We start from the raw sequence: 24,989 nt of genomic DNA, 5'->3' as shown, positions 1-24,989 counted from the left end.
TCCTCTGGGTGGGCAGGACTGCACTCAGATGTGTAGAGGGAGTAGAGTAGTGGGTTAGTACACAGCCCTGGGGAGAGCCGTTGCTGAGAGTGTGGGAGGAGGAGAGGCAAGGATCCAGTTTCCCCCGCTGGGATCTGTTGACTAAAAAGTCCTTTATCCAAGAGCAGGTGGGTGGGGGGAGCCCCAGGTTGAGTAACTTGGTGATCAAAATGTCCGGTATTATTGTGTTGAGGGCTGAGCTGAAGTCAGTGAAGAGCATTCTGACATAGCTCTCCTGTTGCTCCAGGTGACTCAGTACTTGTTTGGAGAGTAGTGGCTATGGTGTCTTCGGTGGATCTGTTAGTCTGATATGCAAATTGGTGTGAGTCCAGAGCGGGGGGGAGACAGGTTCTGATGTGCCCCAGAACCAGTTTCGTGAAGCACTTGGTGATGGCAGGGGTTAGTGCAATTGGACGGCAGTCATTGAGACTGGTTGTGGGTGACTTTTTAGGGATGGGGATGATTATGGCAGATTTCAAGCAGGTGGGATGTTCCAGAGACAGGTTGAAGAAGATGCCAGTGAAGACCTGCGCTAGCTGCTTGGCACATGCCTTGAGCACCTTCCCAGGTACTCCATTGGGACCTGCAGCCTTCCTGGGGTTTACTGCACATGCCTCACATCCTGTGTCTCAAGAGTCAGTGGGGGGTTGCTAGAGTCTGGTGTGGGTTGTAGTGGTTGTTGGAATGGTGTGGCTGAGTGCAGTGTTTGAGACTCAAAACGGGCAAAAAAGCTGTTCAGCTCCTCTGCTAGCCCTGCATCTGAGTGTCACAGGACAGATGTCACAGGACATCCTTTGTTGGTAATAGTCTGTATGCCCCTCCACACCTGTCTGGGGTCGTTAACATGTTCCTCTATTCTCCTCTTGTATTCTGATTTGGCAGTACTGATGCCCCTCCTCAGGTTAGCTCAAGCTCAAATTACAAAACATCAGCTGGACAAAAAGAACAAACCATGGGTTTAGGATTTGTTTGAAAATCTATTAAAGCTGAAACTCAGATATTAAAAATAAAGACATGAAGACTTACTGTAGCTGAAATTTTGAATAACAAAAACTCTTTGTGGCCTTCAGAGATTAGGATTTTAATACAATACTCAGAGAACAACCACACTATTCACAGTCCTGAACCACGGAATTATTTTGGCTCGAATAAATATTTGATATATGAGAAGGTGATAATGGGTGAGAAGGACTACAGATGTCATGCTGTTGGCATGTGCTAGGCGTTTGAGCTGTTATTGAAAACATTAAGAAAAACCCCACCAACAATAAAAACGCACTTGCACAATGAGGCCAGCAGAGGGAGACTTAAACAAAAGAGTAAACATAAGTTTAGGTTCAGGGTCACTCCCTCTGAGCTGTCAGGCCCATAGTGAGTAAACACACAATTAAAAAACGCACTGGAAAATGTAAAAAAAATCCCGCAAATAGTAGAAATTCTTTTATTACTACTACTATTTTGATTATTATTGTTATTACTTATTTTTTCCGACAAGTTAAAAATTTTAGTTACCACGTTTTATTTGTATTGTATTTTTTTTAATCATCGTTTAATTATGAAGTGTTTTATTTCTTCATATTGAAAAAAATTTATTTGCGATTTTAAACAGTCGTGTAGTCTCTCTGGAGGAGCCACCATATCGGACCTGGACTACCTTTCCGGTTTCTGTGCGCGTTGCAGGTCACTCCCTCCTCCTTACTGTCAGCAGCTCTTTACGCGCTTCAAACTTGGTAGTCGCACTCAGCTGGTCTCCTTCCCACCTTTCGTTTTCTCGGATTTTTGAGTTTTTAAACGACCTACTGTTTTTAAGTCATGTGTTAATGCATTTGTCGCGGCGGCTTTCCACCGGGAGGAGTTATCGTGTTTGCTTCGCCTCCAGTTGAAGAGAAGCGCGGAGGAAATGTCCAGCTGAGGACTGGAAATCCTGAAAACTACAGGGCCTGTTTTTGTAATGATTGATCAATGCTTCGATAATGGCGCAAAAGGTGGGTTTGACAACTTTCCTGGGCTTCTCTTAAAGCCCCAGCACGACTACGCTGGCTTCTTGGGTTCCCCCTGGAGCTTGTTTTTCCACCAATACTGAGGGCTGTAGACTTGGACAGTCAGAAGTGTAGTTTCTCGCATTAGTTTTACAGTGAAGACTTCACTCGGTGAGCTCCGCATTAAGGCTGAAAGCATTTAGGGAGTCTGCTTTAAAAGCGTTATGGCCGCTTGTCGCACATCTGTATGCGCTCAGCGAGAAACGAATGCTTTTGCTATACATGGAAAATGTGTCTCATTAACGAAGTGTCTTGTGACATTTTACTACCTTTCCACTGTGGGTCATAGCTGCCTCCGCGGAATTCTGGGAAATGTAGTCTTTTCTCAAAACACTGTTCGTACCATATGTGACTACTGTTTACCTTAGGTGAGGACTACAGGGCCATAAATGTAGCTGCAGCACTGCAAACACGATAATTTTGCTCATAGTATTGTTCGCATTTGGACCTAATGAGTGTTCTTTTAGGGGAACCGGAAATGGTACGTGAAGCAGAGTGTGTATAAAGATAAACCGTACGTAAAACTAAGAACTTAAATATCCCCTCTACTCTAGATATGGTTTATGATATGCAAAAAATCCTACTGAGAATAATAACACAGGTCTGCTTTTTATTTTAAGTAATCCTTAATAAAATAAAATAAAATAAATGGTGTTAATAAAAAATGCAGCAGTCAGCACAGTAAAAAACATGTATGTGAGGGACCAACGACAGAACGACCTGATAATTCAGTTTGATTTTTTTTTAAGATCATCAGTAGACATGAAAACATTTATTGTCATTTTCTGGTAATATGCTTCTGTTCAAAAACCTCATTCAGCTTCCTGGACTGCAGGGTGGTGGTTGGTGGACACTGAAACAAATGTTATTTTGATGGCTTCCTAATAGCCTTGCATTCCATCTCAATGGTTAATGAACAATTTCCCCACACACTTTGTTTGTGGGTTTGTGCTTATTTAACTTTCAACATACTGGAAAGGTTTCCGTCTACTGTCTCAAATTCATTTGAGTATAGATGAATGTGTGTGTGTGTGTGTGTGTGTGTGTGTGTGTGTGTGTGTGTGTGTGTCTGTGTCTGAGCTTCTCTGGGGCCATGGAGGAATGACAGATTAGTACATGTGGGTCACTGTGAGAGACCTTGTTGGCTCCTGTATTAAGCTGAACTGGGTAACGTTGTGGGTCTGCCCGTGTTTTGGTTGATGCAAGAATTTAGTTGAGAGTAAGCATACCATACCAAGAACAAGTTTGGCCTGTTTCACTATGGCCTCATATAAGTCTGAAGTTTGTTAATCAGTTATATAGTAAACCTTAGAACTTTTTTGTTGTTGTTGTTGTCTGCAGGCACAGGTTTTATACGACTTCACTGCTGAGCCTGGAAACAATGAGTTGTCAGTGAAAGAAGGCGAGACAATTACCATCACCAATCAGGTAAATAATACAAACACTGCTCTACTTTTCATCTGTTTAGCATCAGGGGTAAAGTCTCACACTCTCAGCTGTAAAGAAGCTGTCTAGATGTGACGTGTACGATATGAGTTTTTTTTTTTTTTTTTTTTTTTTTTTTTGCATCTGCCTGTAATCGTTAAATCATAAAACTTGCTTGTGTTGTGGATACCATCATTTTTTAATTACTTTGCCTACAACAACATTGCAGACATTAGTCCAGGATCAAATGTTTAGTGCGGATCTTCCAATTTAAAAACAAAAAACTTAAAGCACATGACCTCACGTTGTCATGTATGTCACAAATGTGGACAAAAGAAGGAAGGACAAGAGGTGAAAAAAAAAAACTAAACCAGAAAGCAAACATGATGTCATTGCTGCCAGCCACAAACAGTTCAAAGGTCACTGGTTAAGTGCTGTCCTACATAGTTTTCCAATCGATGTCTCTGTCATGGCTATCAAGGACTCAGCGTATCAGAACTTTTATTTTTCATCAACTTCACTGATGAGGAATTTGTCTCAGGTGTGTACATACATACCTGGCTTACGTGTTTATTTCTTTTTTGCTTGGTACTAAACATTAAAATGATGTTTAAATGGTAAGCTCGAGATCTGACTCACAATGAGTCAAATCCAAGTGTGACTGATAAACAATCTGTTGGGTTCCCACAGGTGACATGTAGTTTTTGTGTATAGGCTGTCACATATGTACAAGTTATTACTGAGCCTGTTTTAGTTACCATACAGCTTCCCTTAAAAATGTAAGGTACAGGATAAAGTTTTTGCAGGACAGCTTTGTAAGCAATGAAGATATTAATCAAAGCAATTTAAAAAAAGAAAAAGTTAAGGATACATATGTTGCCACAATAGACACAAACACAAAAAATAAGCAGGAGGCTACCAGGCTTAAAATATAAATAGGGAATTGAAGATGATGCAAATGACAGTATTGACATTACGAAAACATAACTCAAATATATAAATAAATATAAATCAATATAAAGTTTCACACACTATTGAGCAGAGAGAAAATATAGAGATAATATGGTGTCTTTAAAGGAAAGCCCCCGTCACCTGTTAAATCTATCTGGAGTATTTGGTTTATGGGTAAGTGATTCTTCCATTTGTATATAAAATAACTTCTCCTTAATCCAGTGCGCAAAGGTAAGTGGAGAGTTAGACTTCCAAGTTAAAAGTACACGTTTTGTCTGTGGGTCGAGCAGGACTGAAAAAAATGTGCGAGCTTCATATCAACCAAGCAACATTTGTTGCATTGAAAGGATATTTTTAAGGAAAGATGTGGTTCTCTTTGTTTTTTTTAGTAATACGACCTCTGCAAGAAAAGTAAATCAGAAGCCGTTCAGAAGCTATGTGCTACATTATTACCTTCGTTTTCAGTTTTTGGCATTGAGGTTACTTAAAAATGTGAAGCAGAATTTCCTTAAATGTTGATACCACAACATAATGTTCTTCAGAACTTTATGTTGTGGTATTGTGGCCTCAGTGTAACAACTGACCATAGGACTGGACCTTATTACACAAATATGTGGCATTTAAAGAAGTAGTAGTCGGAGAGAAAAATTGTAGACAAAACATTTTGTACTTTGAAACATTTCTTTGTAAATGTGATTCAAATAATTTCCAGTAACTTAATACAAATTTTAAAAAGTAAGTAACTAAAACATTAACTGACTTAGTAAAATGAAAAATCTATCTGATTATTGGCTATTAAACTAATATCCTGAAGGGAGAAATACCTAAGTACATGCCTTGTATTTTTTTTCCCTGTAACTAATATGCAGCTGGGTCTCTCTTTCAGAGTATTGGAGGTGGCTGGGTGGAAGCACAGAACTCAAGAGGGGAGGTGGGACTGGTTCCTGAAGACTACATTGAAGTGAGTTATATTGTGTCTGTTGATGTGAAGAGTATGGAGGAGATGCCAGCAGAGCTTTCAAACCCCATAGAATATTCAAAAAGACTTTAATTCACATAAAATTAAGCAAGAAAAAAATGAAACGAAAACAAAACATTCTGTACCGAGGTCATGATGTACCGTGGGTGCAGTGGAACATTAATCAGCTAGACATTTCATAGACACCTCGTCACAGACAAAGATGTATCTGCATACTGTGGTGCCATCTCTTATGTGAAACTAAAGTCACAACAGGATGTGCCTCATTCAGGGTTTTGCTGATTTGGGTGTTTGTGTGTGCGAGCGTGCGTGCGTGCGTGTATGGCTCGATCCAGTAACTCTGACTTCATGTGGAGGATATGATTCACTCTGAAGAAATTTACAGACACAGAAAGAGTTGTTTAAAACTAAAGTCTGTGATGTTAACAACTTAACATCACTGTAAACACTTGCCACACAAGAGCTAACGATTGTGTGTGAGGGTGAGAGGCATTGATATTAAACATCTGCTTAACTTTGCAAATTTTGGTGGGTGCGTGCTTGTTTGTCTGACCTTGAGTTACCTCCCCAGCTGCTCCCGGACTGTTTTGATTCTGTGTCCAAATCATATAAAACCCACAGATGACAATTGCACTTGTAGCTTATGTAATGCCTCATGAAAAACACCAGAACTCAGTCTGTTTTTCAATCACACTGCTGTTTTTTGGAAAGATTGATAAAATTAAAACCCTGTTTCACAAAGCCACGAGTGAAAAATGAGACGATCACATTACCGCATGAGGATGCACCTTTAAAAATCATTAGATCATGCTGGAATGTCTGGATCTGTTCACTAATGGGAATTTTTTTCTCTCTCTTCCATTGTCTTTTTTCTTTTTTTCTTGATTTGCAGCTCAATAAGCAGTTTTCTGTGTTCCCATCAGCTGCAGCACCTACTCCAAGTTTAGGAAATGTTGCAGCTTCAGACCTGTCCTTCTTTGATGCATATGCACCTGCATCAACACCTGCACAAAACCAGGTAATGCATTCAGCCAGTGAAGATTTCTCAATTTCACAAGTCTAGTGCAATGCTGGGTAAGTAGGTGTACAAAATATAGAGCGGTGCACCTGTCGTGCTTTCATTCTCCTATTCAAAAATGATATATGGTAGGGTTACGCTACAGAAAACAATCAAAAAGCAGAAGTGAGCGATGGCAAAAATGTACTGACGTTAATGCATCCCGTCAACCCCAGAGATGCAGAAGTGAGACCAGCTGGTGTGGGAGATATTAATCTTTGTCATGTCATTTTTAAACGATATGCAGTCCACCAAAATCTTCAGTTAGCAGGCAGGAAGTTCCACAATAGTGAACATACTGCTGGATCAGTAAAAATATGTTGCGGCTCAGCAAGTGAGGTAAAGCAGGAAATGTGTCGGCTATTGTTCCTCTGACACATCTATATCACTTTAACAAAAAGCACTGCACAGTGTATACTGTCACATCTGGCGCTTTGTGATGATGTCACCTTTGTTTCCCCCTCCCCCTCCCCTCAAGGTGGATGCTGGGGGCTTGAGCCCCCAGCCGGAAACCCCCGACACCCCAGTTTCCCCCTACCTTTCGTCCCCTGATGAGGTAACCGTGAGTTTGGGGTGGTGGGAGTGGCCTAAAAGCATGAACCCAAGCCCTCCCGCCCTCACTCATTCTTTGCCCAAGCGATCCTCTCTGATTGGTCTGCTTTGGCAAATTCCCCTGCAACCCTTACTGCCTGCAAAAAGCATGAGCTCAACTTCTCCATTCACCTTGCAATTCAGCACAAGACAAGACATTCCACCAATCAGCACCCACACACTGTTAAAAAAGAAAAGAAAAACTGTATGAATCGGTGGTAAAAGAGTTCATGATCCCCACATGTATTTTACTAATCACACTGACAAATCATCAGGCCAGAACACACGCTTGTACCAGAAATCATGATGAAAATTATGCAAATATCAGTAATAATCACTTTTTTTAAGTGCTGCTCTGTAATGAGAAGTATAAGAGCTGCAAAATTTAAAAGCACATGCTCTTAGAGTGTTGTTCCTCAATGCACTTGCTTGTTAATGTCATTTGAGTAGTTTGCCTGTTTATTTTTTTCGGTGATTTGTTTTTTTTTAACCTACAGAAGAGAAACGCACAACAGCAGTGTTTTTGCATGCCTTCGAGTTGTTAGAATTGTGTATATGCCTGCCTTACAAGCATGGCATGCTGCATTTTGAGCATTTTTAAATACTGTAAAAACAAAAACAGGTTGTGTAAAAACACAAATGGAAGTTTTTGTATGCAAGCATGTGCCTCTTTCTCCAGATTATCGGGTATTATTTTGATCTTTTCAGTTAACCCTTCTGTACAGCGGCATATGCAAACTACACACTCACTGCCGGGCTGCTTTATCTCTCAGCAGATTCCCTCAGAGAAGCCCGGTCCTCATCAAATGTTTGGAAAAGGATGTTGTTTTGAAACTACTGTCAACTTCTCATTAAACAGACTCCATACAGGACTGGACTTGACTCTGCTCCTTCTCTTCTTCTCGCGTTTGATCTGTTATTACCGCCCGTCTTCCATTCCTCACAAGTTCTGTTTCACTCTTGCAGGCTACTAATGGTAATGATCCGTGGTCGGCGTGGAACGCGGACCCATCAGGGGGCTCCACCAACAACTGGGCATCTAATCCAGAGGGCACACAGACTGGGAAGAGCGCTCCTGACCCCTGGCCCCCTGTATCACATGGTCACCCTCAGGCTTACCAAGGCCCAGGTAAAAAAACAAAAAAAAAACCCCGAGATAGCTTCAGGAACCATGGTTGTCCTATTATTAGAAGTATAATGTAAACCTTTTATTATCATAAAAATCACTGTAATATCTTTCGACAGTTTGAAATTTCAACTTTCTTTTTTGTAGCAATACTCTCATACGACTGTGTTTATGTCATTCTGAAGTATGTAAGCTACATTTTCAAAGCAATTTTTAACGTCTTAATGTGGTTACAGGAAAGGTAAAGTCATGCAATGGTTTTGGCTCATCACACTACCTCGTGAAATAGTTTAGCTCACTCTTTACTTGTTAAACTGTTCTTCTGCATAAGCTGTACTGTATATATGGCTGCAGGGGAGGGAGCAGTTCTACAAACACGAGTGACTTCAGAGTCCCTCGCACTTAATGCATCAAACAGTCAGGCTCACGTTGACTAGTTAGGTTGTTTTGTTGCAATCACAATTGGTTGATGTGATAAAGGTTGTTGCTTCAAACAGCCTTTGGTGCTTTTTAGTGATTCTGCGTGAGTTTGTGAGCTCGGCTGACGTTTGGTTAAAGGTGTTTGAATTACAAACAGACAACAACTTGCGAGTTTGAGAATGCCTCTGTGGTAATACAAAAGATAAATTAAGCTTTGTGTTAAATTTTTGATTCATGCTTGATATCAAGTGTTTTGTTTTTGAATCATGCTTTCTGAAAAGCTCATTTTTAGATATGCAAGTGAGGCTTTATGTGTTTAATTTAGCATATTTTTTCAGGCCATTGGATAACATGGTGTTTAAAGTTCTTTAACTATTGTTGCGACAAATTGATATACCAAGTGTTTTTATTACTCCACAAATCACAAACTGCTGTCAGTAGTTGGAAAAAGTCCATTGACTCTTTGTTTTCAGTGATAAGATGTTCAAGAGGTCAGGCTTTTTATATATGGAAAAAGTCCTACTGTGAAAAAAGTGCTACTGAATAAGGATTTCTGGCTGAGTGTATGAGGAAAAATCAATAATATGTGATGTAGGAAGAACACCCAGATGTATATTTTGGATGTTTCTTTTCCCGTGTCGTGAGAAATAGATGTTATGGAAACAAATCTTAAAATTGCAATTATGATTTTTCATTGAGCAGCCAGTGAAAGGTGTTTGCGTCATATATATCCTGTCCTTCATGTTATCTGATATGAACAGAAATGCATGCTATGTACAGTAGGACCTGTAATCTTGAACTCCACATACTGTATTTGAAAATACTACGCGACTCAGATTTTCACAGATTTGCAGTGACTGTAACTCCTCGATGTGGTTTTTCTTACTTGTGCAGTCCCGCCACAGAGAGAAGCTCCAGCACGGGGACAGAACGGTCAAATCATGATTCTGTTTTCTCTAGACTGTGGAAAATTGTGCCTCACTCATGACTCAGAAGGATATATTACTTGAGCTGCTTTTTAAATTCTTCACTTTCTTTTGTAAAAAAAAAACCCCAAATACATAAAAAAAATTGTACATTGGAAAAATGGTCAGAGGGGAAATTAACAGACTTTTCCTCTGTTTCTCTCTTGCTAAAGACATCTACCCATATCCTTACCTTATTGATTACACAGGTATTCCATTTATTGCTTTTTGGAAGCCTGTTGCTCATTTTTGTGTGTGAACTGCCAATAATATGAAGAAAGAAACATTTCTTTTAAAGCATGTGTGTACAGTTTGACACTAACAATATTATCTTTGTATAAGAGGAGGTTGGAGGAGCTTTGTTAGACGCCCTGCACAGATAGAGATCAGTAACTAAACAGAGATATAGTTTTCAGTTATAGACTTTGGTGAGTGGTGCAGGAATAAACTTTTAAACATTTGTAGATTTATACAAGAACACTTTTGGCAGGACTACCTTTGCTGCCTTTCTTAATTGTTTACCTTTATGGCATTTTAAATTTACAGATAGATAGCGGAGGAGAATGGCTGAGGCTGTGGCTTACTAGCAGGTTAAATATACCCCAAGTGTTTACCCCTAGTTGGTCAACTCGCTTTGGAGCAGGTGGCAGACCACGGCAGCACATTTGCTTTGCCTTTTGTAGTGTTTCATTTTCAGTTTGATTGTGATCCGATTGCAGTAAAAAGGAGTTGAACTGGGTCTGGGCTTGTCCTCCTGTGCTTGTCTGTGTGGGTTGGAGCAGTAGCAGTGAACAGGCACACATACACAACACACGTCTCAACTAACTGATCAGACACAAGGACACATATATTTAAAAAAACAAAAATGAAAATTAATGAGTAAATGTGATTCGGCAGGCCAACATGGAGATAGAATGAAAGTTGCTGTAATTTATGGGGGATTTTTGTGTATTTTCTTTGCTGTTTTATCCAGTGTGATTTGTTAGTATAATATGATATTTTACATGCCAGTTTCAGTTTTAACTAAGTTATTATATAGTCTCCAAGTCTGGCTTTGAAAGGCAGTGTTGGAACAGTGCAGCTATATGTATATGTGGAAATATTTTCTCTTACCGCCTGCTGCCTGATTCAGACTTTAATGGTTTGGCTGGCACCAATCCTAACAAATCATGCTCAGCCCTTTTTGCTTTGAACTGTGTCAATGCGTTTTGAAACCTGCTTTGAAATGAAGTGTGCAGCTTCTGACAAAAGCAATGATCTAGATATCATGTCTGGTTCAGTATGCATGCACTATTTTCACAAATGAGACGTACTGAAGGACAAATTTAAGCTTTGCAGTGTGTAATATTTTTAGCCATTTAATTGAAAAAGAGAGTGATGATGCTTAAAATCTTAAAGCATGAGAACCATTAATAGATTTGCATTGCTTCTGATATAGATGTGTGTTGCATGCCCTCATGCTCAAACAACTGACTCCTCTATCTCAAGAAAAATCTGTTATGTTATATTTAGACCCACACTAAGTAAAGCTCAGTGAAGCATTAAGGTGTGAATTTTCACACAACTCTTGTAGTAGGAACATCTATAAATGCAGTATAATAGTTGTACACAGTGCTTTTTTTTTGTGCATGTGATCTGAAAACAAACAACTTGGTGTACACGAATCTTACCTCAGGGGCAGAGGATGATGAGTGGGACGATGAATGGGATGACATGAAATCCACTGGCGGTTATGCTGAGTCAGAAGCCGGAGAAAGTGGAGCACTGCAGAGGGGCGGATCACATGCAACTTCAATGAAAATCTCCCTCAACAAGTAAGAGTTAATAAGTCAGTAATGTGCCTGGCTTCAAATCAGCTTTTAACATAAAATAAGCTGCACTGTACAGTTTGAGCTGCTGATCAGAGTTTGGACAGCAGAATTTACTTCAGCCAAAGTGTGTTCAGGCTCTTACTGTAGATAATAATAAACGGAGTTGCAGCAGCACAGAGTAATCTTGTTCTAATAATGGTAACATCGTATCAAATAACTGCTCTACACAAGACTAATCAGGAAATTTTGTCTTGTGTCTTTGAGCAGGTTCCCTGGGTTCTCCAAGTCGGGTCCGGAGCTTTACCTCCTTTGCAAGCAGCTTGTAAAGGGCAAAGACAGACTTCCAATTTATGTAGGTCATCTCCAAAAATGTTTTTTTTGTGTGTGTTTTTCTTTAGTTCTGTTAGAACATCAACGTGCTTCTTATTAAGTTATTACACAGAAGTCACCAGTCATAATTAAAAACCTATGGCTAAATTATTTCTGTCAGAATATTCGCCTTTATATAAAGTAGTATTGTAGCATCTTTTGCCAGCTTGCCATATGTTTGTCTGGCGCAGTAGACTTCTGAACCTTCATGTTTTGTGCTCAGATGGGAGAAGTTGGTCCAGTGTGGTCTTACCCAGAAACCCAGCTAGACTGTGTTGTAGCTGATCCCAAAAAAGGCTCAAAGATGTATGGCCTCAAGAGCTACATTGAGTACCAAGTCACACCCAGTGTAAGTATCCAAGAGCTATTTTTTAGGTTATCAAATCAACTAAATGCACTAAGCTAATCTTTAGACGCATAAATAAATATAAGAAGGACTGAAATGTATATCTTTACTTCCTTTAATGGAAGCTGTACTTTCCCCCCCCCCTGGCATGCAGACCACAAACCGACCTGTCAATCACAGATATAAACACTTTGACTGGTTGTATGAAAGGCTTCTGGAAAAATTTGGGTCAGCCATTCCCATCCCTTCTTTACCAGATAAGCAGGTTACAGGTAGGTAACTAGCCAATAAATGCGTATGGCTGAATATATTTGTTTTTTCCGTTCTTTACGCATTGATCTCTTTTAAAAGGCCGTTTCGAGGAAGAGTTTATTAAGATGCGTATGGAGCGGTTACAGGGTTGGATGACCAGGATGTGCAGGCACCCCGTTATTTCCAGCAGTGAAGTATTTCAACTTTTCGTCACCTACAAGGATGAGAAGGTAAACTGATACATCCACTTCCCATCTTTTAAGGTCTTTGAGTATGTGTTCTAAGACTGTGTTGCTGAAATCAGTCTTACATGAATGATTTGAGGTGTCAGTTAGTTATTTAAAGCTAATGTAACAAAAGAATATGTAATATATAACTACAGAATAACTAGCTATTGTCAGTTGACTGAGTTGACGTGTGTCCATGTTGGTGTACAACTAAAAAGGTACTCTTGGCTGAGCCCTTATTTCCCAAGTGATGGATCTGCATGTTTGATTTGGCACAGATTTTGCACTGGATGCCCTTCCTGACACAATCCTCCCATTCATCCAGGATTGGGACCTCCACACAGGAAGGCATCACCTTGTGGTGATGTTCAGCAGTTGCATTTAATCAGTTAATTGCTCACAGATGTAAATTCTAGACTAGACAGACTGCCTAACTAGCAAAAACTAATGAAAATCATGCAGAAACAGCTGGATATGGACTCCCATAGTTGTCCGGTTGCCCAGCCTTCTGTATGGAAGTCTTGTCTCTGGAAAGGCATGAAGGAATTTCTTTAAAATTGTCACAAATATTAATTGTGCCCCAAATGAACTGAATTTGCCGGTTATGATTTTGACCATAACTTGATAATTATTACGCTAATTATTACAACACCAGACTGAAATGTCTGTTCAAAAAGTGCAAACTCAGCTTCAGTTTGACTTTATAAAGTATCGCAGAAACCCTTTTCTGGCCACGACTATAAACTGCAAAGCAGTAGCAAACAACCGCAGGAAGTTAATTCTACTTTCTTTCAGCCAAATGTTGCCGAGCAAAACTAAGATTGTTATTACTAATAGTTTAGGGTTGGGGCTTATTTTGTGGCATTAACTATTTCTTTTTTAATTAAAACAATTGATTGTTACAGGACTGGAAGATGGGCAAGAGAAAAGCAGAGAAGGATGAGACGGTAGGAGTGATGGTCTTCTCCACAATGGAGCCTGAAGCTCCAGACCTGGACCTGATAGAAGTGTGAGTTTTACCAAGAGAAACTATAGCACCAAAAAGTGTTTATGTAACTTGTGTGTAGTACTGTATTGCGTAATTCATGCCACTGGTGTTCCTCATTCACAGAGAACAGAAATGTGAGCAGTTTAGCAGGTTTACCAAATCCATGGATGACGGGGTGAAGGAAATCCTCACAGTGGGGCATGAACATTGGAAGAGATGCACAGGCCGTATGTTCACACTGCACTCAAGCTAAATAAGTGTTTAGCACACCTAGGCCACACCTTAAGTCTGTGCTGTAATTACTATTTACATTAAATGTTCATTATTCTGAATATTTTGTCAACTTAGAAAGATTGGGGGGAAAATGTCTTTGCTACTTTGTTCATTTGTTTTACCATAGCTCTGCCCAAAGAGTATCAGAGAATCGGCAAAGCCTTCCAAAACCTTTCCTCTGTCTTCACCAGCAGCGGATACCAAGGTACGGAGTACAAATATCGATTCAGCGTCATGTGTAATTTGGAGCACTTGAGGCATTTTCCTGGGTGTAAGGATTTGGGTTTGTCACACCGATGTCTCAGGTTACAGCTGGAGACATCTGGAGCAATCAGAGCTATGCTGTAATGTGGACTTTGGTTTTGAAATCGAGTGTTCGTTATTTACTGTTGGGAAACAGTAGGATGTATTTTAACAGTGTTTCTCGCTGCAGGTGAGTCAGCCCTAACTGATGCCATGACAGCAGCTGGGAAGACATACGAAGAGATAGCTCAGCTGGTTGCAGAGCAGGTACGTACTTTGACCGCTGCTGTAAAATAATCTAATGTGACTGCTATTAAAAGTAAGAGAAATGTGTCTACCCTTACTTTTCCTCTTGTGATTATGTCTGGAAACTCACACACAGACCATAAAGAGAGAGGGGTGGGGCAACATCTTTCTGTGGCCATTATCTGTGTTCACTGCATGTCTCAATATCTGTGAGCATTTCCCAGTTCCCCTGTTGCTGACCTCTTTGACCCAGCGTCCTGCTCGTCAGTTTCTATCTGTGCAGGAAGAGGCTTATGGCAAACTTATTCCTAGTGCTTCCTTAGTTTTGCTTTGACTCATGTATCAATGTGGCTTTTTTGTTTTTTTTGACTGAATGACCCGATGAGTGTGCAAAGTAATAAAGTCCATTCTTGGCCTTTTTGATGTCCTAGCAGCTTCCAGAGGAAGGATTTGTCTGGTAAGCTCGTCCTGCTCCAGGCAGACTTTGTTAGTGATTTGGTAGAATTCTGATTTTAGTTGAGTGAAACCTGTGATGTGGTTTAGTGTTGGAGAAATACGATCACTAGACACGGATTCATCTCAGGGCACAAAAGGAACCAGTCCAATTTATCTGATGTTATCCAAAATGGATGCAAACAGCACTCCCCTGCAGAATAAGGTCAATAGTGAGCAAAGGAATTGGCACTACAATTTAAAATGATAGTTTGGCTAAATATTGTTTTATTTCTGTGCCATCTCATCCCAGTGTGTCTCCCTGTTGGATGTTCCTCTGAATACATGATGTTTTATATATAGTACTGCTATTTAAAAAAAAAAAAAAAAAAAAAAAAAAACCACAAAAAAAACCCTACACTGAATTATGGCTTCATTGTATTTTCTCTTATCAGCCTCTTGCATTCCTTCCTGCTCTGTTTTACTTTCTTCTATTTTTAAGTACTGGTGACTTTTACCTTTTTACATTTATAGTTCATGTTTGTGTCTATTTTTGTTTTCTCTCAGCCCAGGAAAGACCTCCACCATGTCATGGAGACCAACAATGAATACAAAGGACTACTTGGATGTTTTCCAGATACCATTGGAGTCCATAAGGTACACTAACATCCATGCCACAGGAAATGGGCTGGAATGTGATAATTTGCCGTTATGGGGTATCTGATAGGAACAGAGGTGCTGTGCGTGCCACAATATAGATAGTACAGACACCATACCAACATCTTCCTTTATTTACACATTTACATATACACACACCCCCACATGCTAACACATACACTTTCAACCTTCAACTACAGTATAAGGATACCTGTTTAAAATATGTCACCGCCTCTATATCACTACTACACCTTTACAATATATGTCAAGTGTTCAAGTTAATTATTATCCCTTTTCTTTGCCTAAGATTACAAAAAACTTGGGAATGTGTATGCACACACATTTTGCATGTACAGTCTTTTTGAGGGACCCAGTGCTTTTTTAAAAAGTATTTTCTAAGTAATATAGAAGGAAATTGCCTATGCACTCCATACTAAAGTGTGAGCAATTTCTGTTTTTCATAGTTATTATCATTGCAAAGTGAAAACTCTGAAGCCCCTGACTGTTGATGTCTGGGACCTGTACTATTTGCAGAAATCACTATAGCGGAAGTTCCCAAAACTGCTCAACACACACTCAAACAATCTCTGATAGGGTAAAAATAGCACAGCAGGGGAAAAACATGCATATCTGATTTTATGGTTGAACTGTCCCTTTATCAGATAGAAGCAAAAATTAACAAGTAGCAGTGTGTGCATATTATTATACAAGGTTTAAATAGTCTAACTAAAGTGCCTTCTGTTTACTTTTGGTCCCTGCAGGCAGCCATAGACAAAGTGAAGGAGGGTGACAAGCTGGTAGCCGCCAGTAAAATTACTCAGCAGGACAAAGTCACCATGGCTAAACGTGCCAGCACCATGTCTTACGCATTACAAGGTACAGCACGGTCACAGATACTGAAGTAATTTGCTTTATCACTGCATGCAGGCTGATCACTGTGGTTTCTCTTGTCTTGTGCTGCAGCTGAAATGAACCATTTCCATAGCAACCGTATCTATGACTACAACAGGGTCATGCAGTTGTACCTGGAGGAGCAAGTCAAGTTTTACGAGACGGTAAAGGCATTTTAATAGAGCATTTCTCACAGTAAATTTGACTGTGAAACAGTTTGTCCTTTTCACTTCCTTATTACCTGGAAAGAAAGTAGTTTCATACCAAAGTGACGATATGAAGGCGTCACATGACCTTTTTGTATTAATGCTCGTTTGTCTTCCTCTGCACCCCCCCCACCCCCCCACCCCCACCCCCCACCCCCAGATCGCAGCGAAGCTGAGACAAGCGCACAGTCAGTTCACTACAATGTGAAAGCGGCCGCTGGCTGTCTTGCACTAAGAGACGAGAAGATTTAAACCAGCTCAAGATCCAAAATAATTTTGCTTATTTTGCATTTTTCAACCCCTGTCCTCTTTAATTTAAATTTCACTTCTGTTTTTCTCTTACCTCATCTCCTCTTCTTACAACTCATCCCAGCAGTCCCTGCTTTGCGGTATCCGCTACTTCGATGTTAAAGAGTACGAACGACATCTGAAAAGGCTTCAAGAGTGACAGCAGCTGTAATTCTTAACACAGACAGGGAAAAAAATCCATGTTGTAGTTACAGTGGCGATGAAATCAAACCCTGGCAATTCTTTAACGTGATACAGTTTTGTTTTTTTGTTTTTTTTTGTACAGCTTCACGTGCAAACATAACCATCTATCTCAAGGTAACGCTCTGAAGCTTTTCACTTTTATTCCATGTTAATAGTCATATAGGAAAGGGCGCCAAATACCAAAGCTATTCTCCGCTCTGCCAATAAGGACAGCCAGGATATATTCAAGCTTTACTGTAGCTTCATTTGAATAATTTTGTTACCATATATAGTATTTATATGTAAAAAGAAATTTTCACTATTGTTAGCAGAAGCATTCCTTTAAGGATTCAAATCTTGAAAGAGTTAGCAAAGGCAGTGTGTGCGTCCTCCCTGTGTATGACCGCCACTCGCAGCTCCCAGCTCCCCTTCATCCCACACTTCCTCAAAAGCGAACAGGAAGCTCCACCTTCTTCCTGTTTTCCCTTTTGACAAAAATCGAAGTGGTCAACCTGGTTGGCACCCCAAAGCTCCTGCATACTCACACACTGCAGTTTGCATTTTAAGAAACAGAATCTGGAATGAGTCTTTTTTTCTGTTCTTCTTTTTTCCTTTTCTGTTCTTTTCTTTTTTAAGACATTTAAACTAAAAGTCATTGGATCAGTGTTTCCCTGTCACACTAGTTAACTTTCTCTCAGTACTTCGAAAGAATATTTGCCCTTGTTTGACGCAGTCATTGTGTTTGACATGATGGTACAAGAATAAAGTCATCTGTAAGAATTCGTACTATTAGAGGAGTTTGGAAGAGCCATGAATTATGTGTTCTTGTTTTTGCTTATCACCGCCCAGTTTTCAAATCAGTCTGTAATCTTGTTCACTCTTTGTTAGAAAATATAAATTCTACTGCACCTATCAGGGGTTTCTTGTAATTGATATGTTATGTATAGAACTATTTGCAATACACGTGTCATTTAAAAAGAAGCAAAAGTTCAGTTTGATTTATTAAACAATGATTTGTACTCATTAGGATGTCATTTATTGCGTATGTGTGTGTGTCTTTGTGTGTTTTGTGTTCTGACTCGGAGGGGACGGCACACTACGCACCCGGATTTCCTCACACTAAAGCCTTTATTCGCTGCAGCAGATTCTTGCGTAGATATGGACAGGAATGGGAATGAGCTGGCAGCTTGTGTGAAGAGTGCATTTTGTGAATTCTTGTTGTGAAGGAAGTGAAAGAGCCCTTTTTACCCTGCTCTCATTTCACGCTGCCATCAGGTGCAGTTGTTCATGTAGGCCACAGTGGCCTTATCAATGGAATCACCCGCAGTGTGTTTGTTGCTTCACAAGACCATATAGAAAGCTTACAGAATTATTTTCCAGTTTTTGCAAGAATTGAACTGATATTTTGCAATCCCGAGGCTTTTTGGGAATATATCTGCTAAACACATACCATATTATCATACTATAGTAACATCAAATGCTATTGGTCTGTGGAAACCCCAGGTTTAAATCAATACGATGTAAGTAACTAACACAGATAATGTGTTATGTGTAGAATGATTATACAGCAATGAATGCCATGCCATTAAAAATATGTCTATAGTCATGCATAACTTACAAGACATAGAAAGTGCCGTGCATTTAGTACTCAGTGCTTTAAAGTGCCAACTGTAGGAGTTTGAGTCCTGCATTACACAGTCTAATTTCCAACTCGCATGAGCTACATCCTGCTCATGTGCTCAGCTGCACATTTGCTGCTCAGTACTACCTCTTTCTGGCACCATGACCACAGAGACTGATTTGATTGTGTCACTTTTTTATGGCATGTGGTGTGAAAACAAACACTTGGCAATTACATTATTTTATTTTATTTTTTGCTGTAATTACTGCATCCCCCCCCCCCCCCAAAAAAAGAAGTGTAAGCATTCATAACTGTGTTATTGACAGCTTTTAATAAGCGCATACAGTGCTGTCACTTAAAGCTGACAAAGTCATGTAATGTCTCTTCTAACTCCATATAACACTATTGCATGCTATGCAGAATGTTTGGCATGAAGGTATAAAGCATTATAAAGTTCTAAAAAAGTATGACCCACGATGGTAAATTTTTTTTCTAGACCTCGTTAAAAGCTGTCAATTTAAACACTTGTGGAATGTGTTATAAATGTATTATAATGCCCTGCACATGATGTAAGATGCTTATAATGCATTACAGATAAGACCTTGATGGAGAGTTGGGGAGAGGGGATGCTCTGCTTGTAGTTTCTGAATATGAAACATGTCTTTAAGCCACATTTTATTAAGTATATATAGTGTTTATTGCACAATTAATACATTAATGTGTATTTATATGGAGTCTTCAGATAGCACATGACCTAATACTTTGAGACAGTAGCACGTATCAGATATTAAGTGACTTTGTTTAGTAATATCAAACCCTTTTTATTTCAATGATTTTTTTCCCCATTGATTAAAACAGTAGAAGAACTCCAAAATAATAAAACTGGCAATAGAGTGATTACAAATAAGCACATACATGCAGAGTGTTCAGCAAACTGTGTCATGTGATTCTTTCCAGTTGCAGGTTGTCTCCACATGGTGGCTAGAAGACAACCTTGTCATCACACAAATACATTTTGGCTGGTATTTTACACGTCAACATTAACAAACTATAGTACAAAAAGAAGTATAAAACAAGGAAGAATTCACTTACCAGGAGTGAGTGGGGGGAAAGAAATAATCAGTGAACAAGATGATGTTTATATTCACACAATACAACATGGATATCAGCCGCAGTCACATAAGATTTAAAAGCAAAGAGGTTACCGGGTAGGTCTGCTCCACACACAAAACGTTTCCTGAGCATACAATAAAGTGTAATCATCATCGTCCTGATCATCAGATATCTTCATCCCTACAAATGCTGCCAAGGACGCCAGTTCCCGTGTCCTCACCATTGTTATGGTGACGAGCGGCTTTGGAAGCTGCGTGGCCGGATCATCATGCTGACTTTGCGTAGGGAATAATAATCAGAGTCTTTCCAGGAGTGCCAAACAATTCCATCTGGACCCAGCGGCCCTCGCCCTTTGGGAGTGTAATGGCCTCCCTGTATGATGAAGAAGAAGATAAGAATTTGTCTTTAAAAATGTAAAATGCAGGGTAATTTGTGTATCCTTACCCTGTAATAGACTCCATTAAGGTTGGCGTAGAAGCACTGGTTATACCACCAACCGCCATGTGAGATCTCAGCGCAGATGTTTCCACTGTCTGGTGTACTGAAGCCCTGCTTATTGTGGTACCAACTGAAAGAGTCCTGAACCGTACCACTGAAACCTGACACATGGAGACGGTACTGATGCTCCTCATCTTCCACACTGCAAGAAATTATGTAAGGAACACAGTTGCTTGTGTATGTTTTGGAGTATCCAGCCCAATGTAAGTCTGCACAGTTGGTTATCTGACACTAACCTGAAGCTCTGGTAGAGGGCATGCTTGTGCTTGCTGGTCCAGTCTTCCAGGTCAATCCGCAGGCTGTAGTCTCCCTGGGCACTCAGATCATGTATGTGGTCATTGCCTAACCAGAACTCTGAGTGCAGCTCACCAAATCCATCCCTGTAGTCCCTCCAGTTGCGGTCAAAGCTCACTGAGCCATCAAATCGCCGCTGAATCACAGTCCAGCCGCCACCTGGGAGAAAGTGTAAAATTCATTCCATGTTTGATGGGTTATCATCTGCTCAGCTGATGACTATAGGTCAGGTACAGAATACTTAACAATTTGATGAAAACATTAAGTAGCTATTATAAATGGCAGTGCATATTTTAACTCTGGCCATTTTTCTGATCTCAGTAATCGGTCTGATATTAAATAAAGTGACTGTATCAGCTCAGAAAGCCTAAATCCATAGACAAACTGTGAAGGCTTCATGCAAGTGTACCAAGTAGAACTGGTTTTAAAGGAGGTTTGGTCACAAAAATGGTATTGCATTTATGTGTTGGATGAAAATAACTAATGGATGATCTATGGCACTGCTTTTGAAGTTATGCACATGAACAACAATATTTGGTGTTGTATGGTCACATTAATCATGTCCAAAGTTTTCAAATAATGAGGGTTTACACAGTTAAAGCTCAGGCTTTAGACTGCTCCAAATACTCTGTTTTAGTCAGGTATTTCTACCCTTGGCTCTGTATGATATCACTAAGAGTAGACATGATCATATGGTCATTTCAGGCACACAGCTCTGGCTGTCAGCACAGACCTGCTGTTCGAATCTTTTGTTTTGAGGGGCAGCAAATCAGAAGAAAGTTGGCTTAAAGAGAGGAGGAAGTGGGGGTTAAAGCAAACTGTTTTAGACAGGAAATGAACTCAGGGACTTTGCCAAGGATGAGCGTGAGATTGTAAATCATGCAGTGCTACTGCAGTAGAGTCCCAGAATAATAACATGGAGTTGAAAATTACCACCATAGCTTCCCTTTAATCAGGACCGCTTGCACATGACTTACCATCTGTGTCCATATCGCAATAGACTTCCACAGGCATCCCTGCCAGTGATGGCACCACAGTGTAAAGGCCAGATCTCCTGACACCATTGTGGTAGATAGAGGCACAGTCTATAGGACAGTTCCTCACATGCTGGATCTCTGAAAGAAGAGTAAAACAGGCAAGAAAGTGTCAGAGAAAATCAACAAGTGGTATTTGGCACCCTCTGCTGGAACATCATCGCTTGAGTATGTACCTGGGTGCAGCCGATCGTGAGCATTCATGAGAGGATTGGGTCGGACAATGTTGATCAAACAGCCGGGGCTTCTTTTTACTTTATCCACCAAAAGTGTCAGATTATGTAGTTGGTTCTAAACATAAATACAAACAGAGGCCAACACTCAAAAACACTTTTGCTAACATTTATGACAAAAAAAGAGAGAAGAAATTCTAACAAAATATCCCCAAATGGTAATAACCTGAAGGTCTAGGATCAGAGTCCCCTGTAAGTGCAGCAGGGTAGTGGCTTCAGCGTAGTGCAGCTCCAACTCATGAAAACGCTGCTCCAAGGAGATGTTCAAGTGGACCCTCTCTTCACTCTGAAATCATTGAAATAGAAATACACAGACTCACATGTGAATGAAAGGACGTTCAACAACTGAGACAAGTGCATTTTTAAATTAGTTAAAAATAAAGGAAAGAAATCATTCACATTCCTGTGACAGATATACCAATCTGTTACAGGAACCCTTCATTCACATGTTAAGACATGCAATATCTGCCAAACCAACATCTAGATCCATCCATCCATCCATAAAGGGTCATGGGGCCTGCAGAAGCCCAGACCTCCCTCTCCCCAGCTACCCTCTGCAGTTCATCTGAGGGAACACTGAGACGTTCCCAAGTTAGCCAAAAGATATAATCTCTCCAGCATGTCCTGGGTTTGCCCCAGGGCCTCCTCTGGGTATAACAGGCCCAGAACACCACACACAGGAAACGTGTGGAGCAAGTCCACTTGTAATACTTAAAGACAGATTAATCTATTCAGAGCTCAGACACACCACCACCAACAACTCCCATTACCACAAACTCCAGAGCCCTCTCCCCTGTCCTGTGCTTCCTGTGCAACACACAAGGCACGAGCTACTTCATCTGTGTCCACCGACCAGTGTCTCTGTTTAAGCTCACACTGAGACGAATGAGGCAACACATGCAAGAGTAGAGTAATCCTGTTAGTGACTAAGGTCAAGGGCATGCTGGGAGAGAAGCCAGTTTGATGACCAAGCACCACATCAGAGTAAAGAACTGCAGCACGTTTCCTGTCGTAGGCGGACATGTTTATTTCAAATAAAACTGCAATCAAGGCTTATTTGATCACATGTGGCTATATTTAATACTACAGACAGAACATATTAAGTTATAATAGCGCAAAAAAAGTGAGCCACTACAGGTATAGTCTTAAAAATAAAACAAGAAAATATGTTTTCACACTGTCACAATATTCTCCATGTAGCTATCAAAGCTAAAAGGGTTGCTGCTGATGGTTGACTCAAGTCTGCTAAGTATAGCATCCCCTCTTCTCCCACCTACTTAAGTATAAAAATGGAAATCACACCTGCAGCTCGAGGACTTTGATACGATGCCGATGGTTCCTGAGCTCCTCCTGCAGCTCAGAGATGGTCTCTTTCAGCGCCATGATCTGCTGCGTCCTCTCCTCATTCTCATGCAGCCAGTAAGAGACCTCGTCTGTGCAGCGAAACATATCGGGGCATCTACGCTCGTCCAGCTGAGGCAGTGTGGCCACCAGGCGACACATCCCATTCTCCATCACCTGTTGAGGACAGGTCCAGACAGCCGAAACAACCGCTGTCTTTGTTCACTTGTTTTTGTCAATGCTCTTATACATAATCTCAGATTTATATCAACTCTTAACAGTGTTATCTTTTCCTCACTTAAATTATCTGATTTCCCCCCCTAAAATCTCTTAAATATATATACTTAAAAAAAATAATAGGTGTCTTGCCACCTTAGTGTATTATTTTTTTATATTTTTTATGCATTTCAAATGTACTTGATGAGAACATTATTCTGATTTCTGCTCAGATGGAAAGCTCCTTAACCTAGCTGATGGATCTCTGGTGTACGGTAAAAGTAGCAAGCTGTTGCAGTGATAAGGCTGTGCTACTATTGTCTGGAGAACATCACTGCAAGATGGTTATTGTAATCACCTGGTTTGTGTACTCCCCACACTGGGAGCCCCCACCGTTGCGGATAATGGTAGCGTTCAAGCTGTCTGTTTTGGCCTCTGGGAGCAACACAATGAGGATATAAAGAGCAGAGCACATGCTCCAGCCGGGAGGGGCAGTTAAGGACAGGAGCGACATTGCTGCCACGGGTTGTTAGTCTCTCCCTGCCTTGTCAGCAAGAGTGGGCGTGGGACACCCAGACTGTGCGCTTCACCATGTGAGGCTCTGTCTGCAAGGAGCGAAAGAAAGACAACACGGGCATTATCATTCCACGAGAAAACAGAAACAGAATATAGAAAGGAAGGAATATATATTTCACAAAGCCATAAAGACACTTTAAGCTCACTAAGATATGATTACTTTGACAGACAAGCAACAGTCAGACAACTTAGTGTACCACTCATTAAGTGTCTCACTTACAGTGGATAAGTCATAAAGTTATCCACTATTTTTATAGACATAACCTATAACTAAAAAGAAGATATGAAAAAACAAACAAATAGTAGCACCTGTGGAAAAGTAGATGTTCTCACCCTAGCTAAACACCACCTTCTACCCCATTCCTGGCTTGCATGGGGCCAAGGGGTCCTTTCCATTGTCTTTGTCTTTTTCTTCTTCTCTTTGTTGCGTGTTCCTCTCACTCTGGACGCTTCATGCTCCTTTTCTCTCTCGCCATCTCTCGCCTTCGCTTTCCTTCTCGATGTGGACATCGTAGTCCAGTAATCCACCTCTAAGAGGATTCACATGACTGAGGGGTGGGAAGGAGGCAGGCATAGAGGGAAGTGATAATGGAATTATGGGTAAAAGCCAAACATGTGCCAAGAGCTGAAAAAATGTCTTTTAATTTACTAGAAATATCCATGTTTTCTGTTAAATTACTGTTTGTCCTGATTACATCAAACAAACTGTGGCAGAGCAGAATGTGCGCTGAACTGTTACATTTAATGGTTATAGATTTTTGTTTTTAATTATTAAATAAATAAAAATGATCATCTTATAGACCCACACGGTCAAGGATTGCTGTAAGAGGTGCACATAATGACTGTTTGCACTTTAGAAGAGAACATAATGTAACTAATATGCATCAGCACACACAGTAAACAAACATCACCCACAAGTAATCCCGCTCTGAGCTAGTAATAAATGATGATGCGCGTCGAGGTATGATGGGTGCTGATCCTATTACAGTATCAAAGTCTTTTTATTTTTATACCTTTGACTGCAGCTCAGCATGCACGGTCTCATTAAGAAGAAAATGA

General features: G+C 40.3%; 2 protein-coding genes across 5 annotated transcripts; one reads left to right on the top strand and one right to left on the bottom strand.

Annotated features, from left to right (window-relative positions):
• The first annotated feature begins 1,706 nt into the window (after positions 1 to 1,706).
• Positions 1,707 to 18,028, top strand: snx9b (sorting nexin 9b). Of its 4 annotated transcripts, none has more exons than XM_080883323.1 (19): positions 1,707 to 2,024; positions 3,420 to 3,506; positions 5,341 to 5,415; positions 6,326 to 6,451; positions 6,969 to 7,046; positions 8,048 to 8,210; positions 11,268 to 11,406; positions 11,671 to 11,755; positions 11,996 to 12,121; positions 12,273 to 12,390; positions 12,470 to 12,600; positions 13,503 to 13,606; positions 13,709 to 13,812; positions 13,986 to 14,063; positions 14,292 to 14,368; positions 15,347 to 15,436; positions 16,198 to 16,312; positions 16,400 to 16,491; positions 16,694 to 18,028. In XM_080883323.1, the coding sequence occupies exons 1-19, from the start codon at positions 2,013 to 2,015 to the stop codon at positions 16,739 to 16,741; spliced, it is 1,848 nt and encodes a 615-aa protein (XP_080739449.1). In that variant the 5' UTR covers positions 1,707 to 2,012; the 3' UTR covers positions 16,742 to 18,028. The 4 variants fall into 4 exon arrangements, with proteins under 4 accessions (XP_080739449.1, XP_080739448.1, XP_080739450.1 ...); XM_080883322.1 differs by having other exon boundaries at positions 11,668 to 11,755; XM_080883324.1 differs by lacking the exon at positions 6,969 to 7,046 and having other exon boundaries at positions 11,668 to 11,755.
• Positions 18,029 to 19,450: 1,422 nt separating this feature from the next.
• LOC308397720 (angiopoietin-related protein 1) lies at positions 19,451 to 24,434 on the bottom strand. Its single transcript, XM_080883798.1, has 9 exons — positions 24,264 to 24,434; positions 23,713 to 23,959; positions 23,100 to 23,315; positions 21,964 to 22,083; positions 21,741 to 21,855; positions 21,508 to 21,645; positions 20,473 to 20,689; positions 20,183 to 20,378; positions 19,451 to 20,110 (listed from the first exon to the last, which is right to left on the bottom strand). The coding sequence occupies exons 2-9, from the start codon at positions 23,866 to 23,868 to the stop codon at positions 19,964 to 19,966; spliced, it is 1,305 nt and encodes a 434-aa protein (XP_080739924.1). The 5' UTR covers positions 23,869 to 23,959; positions 24,264 to 24,434; the 3' UTR covers positions 19,451 to 19,963.
• Between the last annotated feature and the right edge of the window lie 555 nt (positions 24,435 to 24,989).

This window comes from Rhamphochromis sp. 'chilingali' (genome assembly GCF_963969265.1).
Source record: "Rhamphochromis sp. 'chilingali' genome assembly, chromosome: 5".
Classification (NCBI taxonomy): Eukaryota; Metazoa; Chordata; class Actinopteri; order Cichliformes; family Cichlidae; genus Rhamphochromis; species Rhamphochromis sp. 'chilingali'.
The sequence above is the reverse complement of the archived record's forward strand: the minus strand, read 5'-3'. Positions and strand labels throughout refer to the sequence as shown.

Coding starts and splice junctions, on each gene's coding strand:
- snx9b (XM_080883322.1), top strand. Junction 6,452..6,968: donor CAACACCTGCACAAAACCAG/GTAATGCATTCA, acceptor CCTCCCCTCAAG/GTGGATGCTGGGGGCTTGAG. Junction 11,756..11,995: donor AAGACAGACTTCCAATTTAT/GTAGGTCATCTC, acceptor TTTTGTGCTCAG/ATGGGAGAAGTTGGTCCAGT.
- LOC308397720 (XM_080883798.1), bottom strand. CDS start 23,868: ATGTCGCTCCTGTCCTTAACTGCCCCTCCCGGCTGGAGCATGTGCTCT. Junction 21,856..21,963: donor CTCTGATCCTAGACCTTCAG/GTTATTACCATT, acceptor ATTTATGTTTAG/AACCAACTACATAATCTGAC. Junction 20,111..20,182: donor TTAATGGAGTCTATTACAGG/GTAAGGATACAC, acceptor TTCATCATACAG/GGAGGCCATTACACTCCCAA.